General features: G+C 31.0%; 1 protein-coding gene across 19 annotated transcripts; it reads right to left on the bottom strand.

Annotated features, from left to right (window-relative positions):
* Nucleotides 1-4491: 4491 nt before the first annotated feature.
* On the bottom strand, nucleotides 4492-12307 carry LOC130817434 (uncharacterized). Of its 19 annotated transcripts, none has more exons than XR_009043790.1 (6): nucleotides 11963-12307; nucleotides 9625-9709; nucleotides 5653-8829; nucleotides 5280-5446; nucleotides 5071-5175; nucleotides 4492-4939 (listed from the first exon to the last, which is right to left on the bottom strand). XR_009043790.1 is itself a non-coding variant. In XM_057683137.1 (3 exons), the coding sequence occupies exon 2, from the start codon at nucleotides 8590-8592 to the stop codon at nucleotides 5671-5673; it is 2922 nt and encodes a 973-aa protein (XP_057539120.1). In that variant the 5' UTR covers nucleotides 8593-9758; nucleotides 11963-11974; the 3' UTR covers nucleotides 4492-4939; nucleotides 5653-5670. The 19 variants fall into 19 exon arrangements, 1 of the variants encoding a protein (XP_057539120.1); XR_009043801.1 differs by lacking the exon at nucleotides 5280-5446 and having other exon boundaries at nucleotides 5071-5191; nucleotides 5653-6256; nucleotides 6393-8829; XR_009043794.1 differs by lacking the exon at nucleotides 5280-5446 and having other exon boundaries at nucleotides 5071-5191; nucleotides 5653-8237; nucleotides 8714-8829.
* Between the last annotated feature and the right edge of the window lie 100 nt (nucleotides 12308-12407).

The raw sequence follows: 12407 nt of genomic DNA, 5'->3' as shown, positions 1-12407 counted from the left end.
GCATTTTAACTTATTTTGATTTTCATTACCTTCATATTTGCTTTCAAGGGCAAGAATTAAGTTTTTCTAGAACGGTTAAAATCGCTGGTATTATTAAATTTTTAAAACATAAAATTTTAATGTATTATTATCCTGGATTTATTCACAATTATTCATTTTGTTTCTTCATTCTACTTTTGTATTTAAAAATAATAAAAATGAGGAAGAAACAGAATGAGATTTTAGACCGTTGAAGCATCATTTTACTATTTTTTCAAAATATTGGTAATTATTATTCTATTAGAAGTATATATAAGGAATATTTACACGTGGGATGGTTTGGAATTTACTGAGCATAAAAATTAAAAAGGCTGTAATTTTGGTAATCAACAACAATGGATGACCACTAACCACTTAATTAAGCTTTTAAAGATTTACCTTCCCAAGTCCTTCATGGATTTCCAAATTTGGCCTTGGGTTCGACCTAGACCTTTTGTTAGGTCATGACTCAAGACTCAAGAGTAGTATTTTTGAGATTTTTTTCACTGAATATGTCACTATTAGATATATTTTAGAATGTCACTATTAGATATATTTCAGAATAAAAGTAGTATTTAATATATTCGTTTGGACTTTAAAATAATACTCCCTTCGAATCAATTTAGATGTCTCATTTGCTTGGGCATGGTTATTAAGGATGGTGCGGGGTCCATTAAAAAGGGTAAGTAGTGAATGGTAAATAGTGAAGGATAGTTGGGTAAGTAAGGTATATAAGGGTATATTCGTAATTACTTGTGTGAACTAAGGATATTTAGGTAAAAAAAGATTAACAAAAATAGAAATGGGACAACTAAAAAGACTTTGCCAAATAAGAAAATGGGACAACTAAATTGGTTCGGTGGGAGTATTATTTGTCTCAAAAGATTTTTTTATATTTCAGTTAAATAATACTCCCTCCTATTCACCTTAAGAGTCCCATTTGACTTTTCACGGATTTTAAGAAAAGTCAAAAGTGGGACCGTAAGGGTAGGAAAGAAAGTGGTATCATGGGTTTTTAATGTAAGGGAGGAAAATTAGTATGGGTAATGAAGAGTATAATTGAAAATAGAATAAAGCTACTAAGGGCATAAAAGTCAAAAACCCATACCAAAAATAGAAATTGGACAATTAAGGTGACTTGACCATAAAAAGAAATGGGACACATAAGCTGAATAGGAGGGAGTATTATTTAAAGGGTACAAAGCAAATATTGTTTATTAGGCTATTCAAACATAAAAATACAAATTAAAATTTTTTTTTATGGACATGAAACATTACTTTTTATATAATATCTTATTAGATGAATCTAAATGTATAAAATTTAAACATATATTTTCAATAATTTTTTATGAAATATATTTATAGATATTAAGACTTGAATTATACTTTGAACTGTGCAAAAAAGTCATATGTAATTAACATTATAAAATCGAGCAAATAGTTTTTTATTAGATTATTATTAATTTTTGGCTTTTGACTAGTCAAATAAGTCAAAAAGCGTGTTTGACAAATACTTATAACGCTTAAGCCAGCTTAAAGAACGACTTTCAGCCAAAACAATACTCCATTCATTCTTATCAATAAACACCCAAAACTTTTTATAGTGAGAAGAAACTTATGGGTAAGATTTAAAAATAGAGCGAGACTATTATTAAAAAAGAAAATGATGCAAATTAAATGACACAAAATAAAATGAAAAGAGTAACTAATGCATAGGGATAGAAGCAATAAGCAATAAGCATTCAATTCAAGTAAATTTTACTAAACATCTTTATTACATATGACTTTGACAGCTAACTTAAACAATTGTCTTATACTCTTATCAATCAATATTTTAACTGGTCGAAAAAGCTAACAACTACAGTCAACAACTCTAACCAATAGCCATTTGCAAATCAAACTTTTCATTAGTTTGTAGACCCGATTCTTTTTGATATTAAATTTCAGGTGAAATTCATATCCACTTTTGATTAGGTTTGTTTTATAGGTTAAGGTTTTGTTTAATGTTTACACCTTTGATGATCATATGGACTTTGCTACATATATTATTTTAGCTTTTTCATCTTATTTGCTATTTTTATTTACTTAATATATTTTTTTCTCTTTAATTTGCATTCACATATTTAACTTATAATATTTTTATTTCACACATATTTAAGCACTAATTTCTTATTTTACCTAAACTATAATCACAAAATTAATAAAGTAAATTTGTGTACTAAAAAAACATTATATTCGGATATCTTTCTTCGTTTTGATATATCAAGCGGAGTCAAAAAATAAATATTTTCCGTCAATAATATTTTTTTAAACTTATTTCCTACCCTATGTTAATGGGAAATTTGTTTAATTTATTCTTTAGATAAAACTGCTGACTCAAGTGACATTTTTTTAACAAACTGTTATCTGAGATGGCAGTTTAGTTTAAATTATAATTTAAAAAAAACTTAAAAAAAATATAGGAATGAACCGCCATTTGGCGGTCTTGTTAAAAATTTGAACGCCATTGATTAAAAGTTAGTCAAGACTCAAGAATCATTGCACGGAAAGTCTTGAGCGCAGTTGGTTGGAGGGTATTATTAATGTGCATCTGGAATAGCGGAACCAAGTTTTGAGACTGACTAAGAAGGTGTTCTCTTCAACTTATTTTTTTGACTTATTACTTATTCTTATTGGAATCAGATCAGATCAAATCAGACCAGATCAGATCAGACCAGATCAGATCAGACCAGATCAGAACTATTCAGATCAGATCAGACCAGACCAGACCAGATCAGACCAGACCAGACCAGACCAGACCAAATCAGACCAGACCAGATCAAACCATACCATTATTATTATTATTATTATTATTATTATTATTATTGTTATTATTATTATTATTATTATTATTATTATTATTATTATTATTATTATAATAATAATAATATTATTATTATAATAATAATAATAATAATAATAATAATAATAATAATAAAAATAATATTATTATTATTATTATTATTATTATAATATTATTATTATTATTATTATATTATTATTATTATTATTATTATTATTATTATTAATCATTATAACTATGTAGTATGTAATATTAATAATAAGACATAATAATAATAATAATAAATAATAATAATAATTATAATAACAATAATAATAATAATAATAATAATAATAATAATAATAATAATAATAATAATAATAATAATAATAATAATACTAAAAATAAATAATAATAATCATTATAACTACTCAGATCAGATCAAAAAGTTTCAGATAAGACCAGACCAGATCAGATCAGATCAGATCAGACCAGACCATATCAGACCAGATCAGACCAGACCAGATCAGACCAGATCAGACCAGATCAGATCAGATCAGATCAGACTGAATCAGACCAGATCAGATCAGATCAGATCAGACCTTAGTAAATTCAAATCAGATCCAATCAGATCAGACGAAGAGAACATGTCCTAAGAACCATTTATTTAAAAAATTTTCATGTTACCAATGACAAGCAAACTGCTAAACAGCGGTTATCTCTTTTATAAAAATCTCATCTGATTTAAGGATCAAGTTAAAGTGAAAATAAAGTTTATATGAAAATGTGAGGGTAAAAAAAATGTTACTTTTTGTTTTAAAAAAGTTGGTACTTTTTAACAAAATAGTTACTTTAAAAAAAATATAATACAAAGTAACACTTTTTTATGTAAAAAATAACACCTTTTAGTGAGCGTTGATCAGAATTATTTTCTGAAAACAACACTTTTTTACTTAAAAGTATCATCTTTTTTTTTAAAAAAACACTTTTTTGCCTAAAAGTAACATCTTTTTAATATAAAATTAACTCTTTTTTGTCAGATAAATTGGTTTTCACGGTTTTCATATAAGGATGATTCTCATTTGAACTTCTTCATATATATATATATATATATATATATATATATATATATATATATATATATATATATATATGATCAAATAAGAAAGATTTTAAAATAAGAAAAATGAGAAGAATTTTTGTTTGATTTTGTTTTGTTACTATATATACAAAAAAGAATACTATGTTATAAAGTAAAAACATTCTAAAAATTTACGTCATAATTGCTTTTATAATTATGTGTTTTTAGCTTAATCGTGACCATAGACTTTTTTTATTTTACTGGAATCAATGATATAAAGTTTTTCTTACCTTTTCATTTTCAACCCCTTCTCATTGGATACCTCCCATATATATATATATATATATATATATATATATAAAATATTTTTCACTTTTAGGTAAAGTGGAAATTATTAAAAAGACAATATTGTGGATATAGACTCATAAAAAATGAGTAGATAAAGTTGAAGTAGGTTGTAGAGATCATTAACAAAAAAAAAAAAAAAAAAAGGAATGCAAAGTAAATGAGTTGCAAATGAAATCAGGTGCAAATTAAATGGTCCGAAGAAATATATAGTACACTTGGTGAATTGCTATGTTAAGGTAAAAGGTGTAATTGAAAAACTTCCACATGTATCTTACAAATTTATCTTATCAACTGGTGTGTAATTGATTACAAAGTGTATATCGGAATAGATAGTAAAACCAAATAAATTGACTTGAACAGAGAAGATCCTGCATCTTGTAAAGATCGACAATATGACTCAACAGATTCATATAGTCGATCTTTACTCCGGTCACCATTTTGCTGATAGTCCGGTCACAATTGCCTGGAACACAATTAGGAGCTTATTCGAAACTTACATATCTTAGTACTTTCAGCTGGTCAAACCAGCCAATAGCTCCAACCTACATGCATTTGTCACACAGTCCATTGTAACACTTGTAGTATGCACTTGTCATCAAACAAAGGGCTCGTTATCCATAACTGCATACTGGTTATGCAATTCAAGTCTATAGCATCAAGAAAGTCAATCTCTGCAATGAAGAAGAGACCGAGTAAATCAGGTTTAATAAGGGTAAGAGAAGTTTCATAATCAAAGGACTAGGTATAATGTGCAAGCATTTTCCATTTCAAAATGAAAGTAGGTTTTCTCGTCATAACTCACAAGGCACATCCATCAGCTACACGAATCAAAACATAATCATATGTACTCCCTACGTCCCCTGATTTTGCTCCATATTGTAGTTGGATCTGTTCCATATGGTTTGCCCTGAACATGAACCCACCTACATTACCCACAAAAACCTAAAATTTATTTCTTCTATATTAAAATGTATAGTTACTCTATTAAAAGACATGATCACATGAACTCACCTACAATATCCTACTAAAATACGCATCCTCTCCCTTTTTCTTCGTTGTGCAATGACATGAGGAGCAATCTCAGAGGATAGAGGATTATGTTTTAATTAGTTAGGAAGATTACAATATCGATGATACACAGATAGCTCGATTAAGCCATCATGCATATTCTTCAAGAACTATGGATATTGAAGTGGCCAAATGACGCAGAAGGCGCAAATAAAAAGCAAAAGATGATCAATTAAAAAGAGCAATTTGAGGAGCATTAAAACTTCAAGTTAACTGCTATGACAACCATCTTCTCAAAAAAATATCATATAAGGGTAACAACCAAGCTTCAAATATAATGCACAAACAACCAGAGACTAAAAGTATAGTAACTCACCGTGCCACAAAGGTAGAGTTATCCGGTATCCATAGGAACTGCACGGTTCCTGAATGCCAGTTTCTCGAGCATATTAACACGAACACCTTGTGCTTCAAAGTATTTTATCAAAAACAAAAGAGCGGATTGATTCATCGACACGCTGTCCCAGTTAAGTCGAGCATCCCCATTCTTATGCTCAAATTTATTTAAAAAATCTTCTATACTAGAGGAGAACATCAATGCATTAGTCGTGGTCCAATGAGAGAGGATGGCAGCAGAAAAATCAGCAAACTTGTTTGGCAATAACATCACAGCACCGACAATTTCTGGAGTCGGAGCACAAGAACTACATACCCCCAAAAGACCTCCAATAGATGTAGCACTTGATTTCGAATCAAACTCAGTCGAGAAAAAACAGTCTAAAAGCAACTTCTCAACAGGAAACTTGGAAACTGTGAGCTCTGATCTAATTAAGGCCCAGAACTTGTGCTGATGTACTTCTTTCCAGTAAAGAGATCTTCTAATTAGTTGAAGAACTTTTTTGACATCTTCGCCAAATATAGCGTACTTTTTCAATCCCACGTCGATTTGTATCGATACAAGATCAAAATCTTCCAGCTGACTGACAAGTAAAAATATAACATCTTCGTCAGCAAGGGATAGATCAGGAAGATAAGTAAAGATGCTGCGGAAAAGACCCGCAAAAATTTTTTTCTTCCACAATGAACAAGACACCATATCAGCTGCCAGGAGCTTACCAGGAGATGCATTTATTTCTTTACTTGAATCATCCCAACCCTGTAAAAGTATGTTCCTATAAGAGATGAATGCACCATCAATTACCTTAGATACCAATATATCATCAACCTTAGAAGTAAAAGTAACTGTTTTTTTAACATGAGTATTATTTTCAGATGTAAATGCAAAATATCCGTCAATATGAGACTTCAGCAGGGGCAGCTTTTTGTAATTGATCTCATTTGTAAAATTTTCTCCATGGCCTGCTAATTGAGCTTCATATGCAAGTCTTAATGCGTATGATAATATTCGAGCACCAACTGAACAACCATCTCTTGACCAACAAAATAACATCTGTTTGATCTGCTGGTGTTTAGAAATTATAAAGGTACGAATGACGGAAGCTGTTACAGATTGAACTTCCTCATCAGCATCATCACCGGTTGGGAGATTTCCGATCGGTGAAAAAAACTTGTACCCAGCCAGCTCAAGTTCTTTCTTCAATTCACAAGCTAGAAATTTAGAGTCACCAAAATTTTCTTCATTGCCAGAATTTATGAGCAAAAATAAAATTTCCTCCACACTTTGTTGGCCCATCTTGCTTGAGAATTTCATTGACTCCCTTATTTTTTCAATGAATTTTGTGAATTTGTTTTCTTGGCCCTCATTACTTACAGAAATTGGCTGAGTATTCAATTCAGCATTTTCAGGACATGCAGGAAGTCCAGCAAAATTATGCGTTTCAATTTGCGTATTTGACAAACTAGGTGACGTCTGGGATGTCATATTAGAAGAAAAATTTCCGGGTGGATGAGGCTCTTTACATATTCCAGATTGAACCTTGGACATAAAATTTTGAAGCATCTCTTTGACAAGAGGAGAAAGCAAATTGCAAGAAGTTAAAATGTCAAGAGAAGCAATCACTCCTTTGCTGACTAGCGTTCTTATAGCAGACGATACGCCTTTGCAGATGATATTTTTCCTATCTATATCATAATTTTCTACAACTAGAAACAAGAACTCCAATAGAGAATTGGTGACGTCAATATACTTAGGTAGAGAGTTTGCCAACAACAACATTGTAGGCTCAACATTCATATAGTTGTCCACTTTTTCATCAAAGAAAAGCCAATCGTAAAACAAGGCCAGCTTCACATTAGCTTCAACATATTTCTTAGTACATAATTTTAACAACCATCCAATAACGGCCCATCTCGGAATGACATCCGATTGAAGAACTTCCTTAGAAGGGTGGTGAGCACAACAAATAAAGCGAACAATGTCAGAGATGAGAGTCTCTCTCTCGGGCCGATAAAGGAACTTCCTAGTGAACCATATCTGGTGCCTTTTCTGAGATCCTAACTTAACGTGGGTAAGCAAAAATCGTAGCTGAGTCTCCATTTCAGGAGTTATTCTAAGTAAGAAATACCTACTCGATGTTCTCATGGCATATATATGAGATATATCTGAAAACCCAGAAGTCTTAAATGAATCTGGATTCAACAATAAATCCTTCCATATAACTCGAAACTCAGGAATGTGAACCAACTCCTGTAAAAGACGAACTAGATCCCTTCCAATTCTCAAGCACAAATGAAACTGCTCTCTCAACATTCTAACACAAAACACAATCTCCTTCTGCTTCAACTCTGTCAAGCATGGAGTGTAAGCTAGGCGATAATGATCAGTCAACAATCTAAGATATGTGTACAAAGCACTAGACAGAATTGTTGGCTCCTCATCCAATATCAATTCCCATTTGGACATAAATAAGTCAACCAACTTATGGCTCAGCCACAAATTACCATCACTAAAATCCCCACCTACGACTTGCCTCAGAAGAGATACCAAAAGACCGCCAAAACCTATGCCAGAAACATCAATCATAACAGAAGCAACCCAAATTAACTGCCGTTTTGGAGATTCCAACATCTTTAAATACAAAAGATCAACAATTTGTGAAAGTATATTGATAAATAAGCAGTACCCATCATTAACAATGGCATGCAAGTACTTTATAGAAGTTTGGGCCAAACTAGGTTCACATAAAACCCCATAAACGATTGCCTCGTTGAGTTTTAAGTACTCTTGGGCAGAAGAGATGGTTAACTTTAATGGAGGCACTAGTTTTGGTCGAAGAAGGCTAAACGCTTCTCTTAGAGAGAATTCTAGCTGATTTGGGACTTCGTGAGCAACCAGGTGTATCAACTTTGAAGCCATATTTCGTTAAAATGGAGCAAGAAGTTATGCAAGGCTAAAAGTCTAAGAAAATGATAACAAGAGTATCTTGTATTGCACAAAAATATGCTCAATGGCACAAAAATTAATTCCTCTTCCTCACCAAATGAGCGCCCTTTGATGATACTTGATCAGCTCGATAGACATGATAGACACATATCATAAATTCTCGATGAACATTTGACTAAATGCAGAAACACAAACCTGTAAACTTAAGTCCTGCAAACCAAACCAAGCAGTCACATGGTTGATCAATCATATAGAACAGATTCTCGGGTAAACAAGACTGAAAAAATATATAAGTAACTAGCATCGATAATTTAAATACAACAAAAATTTTACAGCGCGTTTGGTTATTGGTATTGAATGATCATGAGTATTGTTTTGTAGTGTAAATTTTCATGAAATATATCATGTCATTCCCACGGTGGTGGTGATATTCATTACCACCTAAGATCAAGTCTTTAAATAAAAATCATTGCAATGAAATTTAGGAAGAAAATAAGATGATTAAAGTGAAACAAGCATGATCAGGGGTGGATCCAGGGTTCAATCTGTAACAACCTGAAACTAACCATCTGATTAAACAAGATTGATTTAAACTAATACAGAAGCTTAAAACTTTTGTGGGGCTATTACGTTGACAATATAATTAATTACTCAACCGATTATATTATCCACTAGACATCTATCAAAGAATTTAAATATCAGAGTGTTTACAACCTTTGAAAGATGTAAAGAAATTACATTATAAGAATTATTTGAAACAATTTCAAATATATAAATTTCTGCAAAAAATCCGGTAAAGTTTCACATGGATAAACCAAAATTTTTCCTTTTGACTTAAAGTCACCCTGCAAGTTCAAAACCAACTTTTAAAATAACAACCAGCCAGTGGCACATGCGCCAAATATTCCGAAATCAAATCACATCGTAGGGTGAAATCTTTTCTCAAATAATCCAAAATAAGTACTAAAATAATTTTTTTTTAAATAAAAGATTTGCTTTACTTACATTCTTCTATATGACTGAAAAGATGACTTGGTTGATTATTGATCTTTACGCTTTCAGCTACTGTTGACTTCATTAATCTCAAAATCTGCCCCCCAGGACAGGTTCAAAGAACAAAACCACGTAGTCAGCTTATGCTGAGTACACATTTATATAGCTTTAGTTTAGTACATAAAACTATGGTGAAAAGAAAACATTATAACTATATTTACACAAAATGATAGGACATTGCACTCTGCATTGTTTTCATTTAACTGCAGCCAAACAGACTAAGGTAGATTCCATATTATAAGTCCAAGTACGCACGCAGGTAGAAATTAGGATACATTATTTATATCCTACAAATCATTTTCTTTTGCAAAAGCACACTACTTTTTCAATACCTTATAAAAATCTTTTTCTTCTTTTTTTCTGTTTTTAGAAATCAAATACTTTTCCATTTTCTTCGCTAAAACATTTGCTTTCAAAATAAATCATCAATCTATGAAATGGATAGATCTTTCTTTTCTATCTTCTTTACTAAAACTTTTCCTGTCAAAGTCTTTAAACCATAAATCTATGGAATGGAACGAACTTTCTTTTCCATCGGGCTTGCTATGTTCTCCGAATAACTATTAGACAAAGATCCCTACTGTGCACACCCACAAACGGCCAAACTATAGCAGAAGATTTAAGTCCGACAACTATCATGTAGTGTCGAGATAATCTCGACCAGGTTCCAATTCCTTGAGACACCACATAGGTGATCCCAACCAATTCAAAACATTAAATCACCTATATCTTTTCTATAACTATTCAATGATTTCAAGGTTCGAAAAACAAATTTCTAATTAGGAAGAACATCTCCCTATATTCAAACCAATCTCAACTGAAATGAAATACATACCTTTGTAATCTTTTTTTTTTTTTGTAACTATTAAAGATTTGAGTAAGAATTCAATTACAGCAAGACGACAATCTCAATTAATACAATTTCTTAATGAAGTCGAAATCTTCAATATAAACATATATGTGCTAAGTAGCTACAATGGATTAGACTTAACTAGCTAATAAGCTTTGCTTAACTTTGGTTTTATGAAAAAGACAGCTTTTTATTCAAACATTACATTAATACAACTAATCTTATATCTTATTCCTTAAACCACCAATTCCCTTTTATCTCAAGCATCTCCTTTACTTGGTTATTAATACAATGTTCTTCAAAACTTCCCTATATTTAATATATAATCAACAATTTATATACATACTTGTAAACAAAATTATGATACTTGAGAGCAATGTAGACATAACCTTTATTTAATTTGGTCACTTTTAACACATAATTTATACTCATTTCTACAACTTAACTTAAGTTTAACCATATCACTTAACTTTAGAGTTTACTTCACAATACTAACCGATAATCAACTCATTGTTCAAACTAAATAAAGCCAACTCATATCCGAACAAACAAATGATTTGTACTTCCAAACTAGCCACCCCAACTCATTATCTTAACTTACCAATTTAATCACCTAATGCCTATTTGACAAAAGTTTATACATAACTCAACTAAACAAATCACCTCATAACCTCAACTAACGAAATCAACCCATAAAATCTAACTAGAAAATGCTAACCGTCATAGACACAATAAACCAACTCATAGTACTTGACTCATACATATTTATTTGATCTTCAATCCTTATCCATATTAAATCTAACTGCAACTCTTCCGCTTCTTAAACAATTACAAGTAGAATTCACTTTCAACTTTTGTTCATAATTCCATTTCTGATTATACCCAATTCAACATTATTCTTGAATAGACCAACAACAACAAGGAGTACTTCTATGCTTCAATTTATAACCGTTTCAAGGTAAACACGTAAAAGCACGATGCATCAAAATCAATTAAACATTGAACAAAACTCTATGATTAGCTCTTATCATGAACAACTAAATTTTATTCCCCATTTCTTCTAACGTTTTCAAACAAAACCTAAACTAAAGTATAACTAACTAAAATCTCAACTTTCAATAATAATCATCCATTTCTAGTTTAATGACAACAATATCAAACTTCAAACAGTTTACAATAATTTTTATCTACACATACAAATTAAATTCAATAAAGTTTATCTTTGTGGGTATTCCTCAAATATCAATCTCTCCACTTTAGATTTAATATACCAATTGCTAATTGAAGTCATGTTTTCATCTTCAATTTAATCAATTAATACCCAACAATTACTAATTCACCTAATTTCTATAATTTCTACATGATTCAAATATAAAACATAAAATTTCACTAATTAAAAATTTAAATCAAGCAATTGAATTTGTTTGAGTGGGAGTGCACCTCAATCATACAACTCTTTCAATTTTAATGGCTAATTCCTTCCTATCATCACCTTCCTTCATCCTTGAGAATGGAAAGAAAATAGAATTGAAATCTAGTCATATTAGCGGTGGGTAGCAACTGGCTGCGGAGGTTGCTGCGGTTCGCAGGTGACTGAAAAAGACTGCGTTGCCGGCGCGTGGCTCAGCACCGGAGCTTCGTGGACTATTGGTAGCGGTAGCTTGCTACCGATGTGGTGGAGGTTCAAGGCAATAAATGGTTATTTAGGGCTCTGCTCCATGTTTTGAAGAAGGAAGTAAAAATGACAATGATAAGGGAAGGGGAAGGGGAAGAACATTTACGTGAAACGGCTTATGACTTATCTTTAATTTATTTATTATTTCTTTTTTTTTTTATTATACTTATCCAATTTCTTGTTTTTAATAAATACTACATTGTTTAAGTA

Source organism: Amaranthus tricolor, chromosome 7 (assembly GCF_026212465.1).
Source record: "Amaranthus tricolor cultivar Red isolate AtriRed21 chromosome 7, ASM2621246v1, whole genome shotgun sequence".
Lineage (NCBI taxonomy): Eukaryota > Viridiplantae > Streptophyta > Magnoliopsida > Caryophyllales > Amaranthaceae > Amaranthus > Amaranthus tricolor.
Note: the sequence above shows the minus strand (reverse complement) of the source record. Positions and strands in the feature narration are given on the sequence as shown.

What these genes read in the sequence shown, in the direction of transcription:
- LOC130817434 (XM_057683137.1), bottom strand. Translation starts at nt 8,592, where the DNA reads ATGGCTTCAAAGTTGATACACCTGGTTGCTCACGAAGTCCCAAATCAG.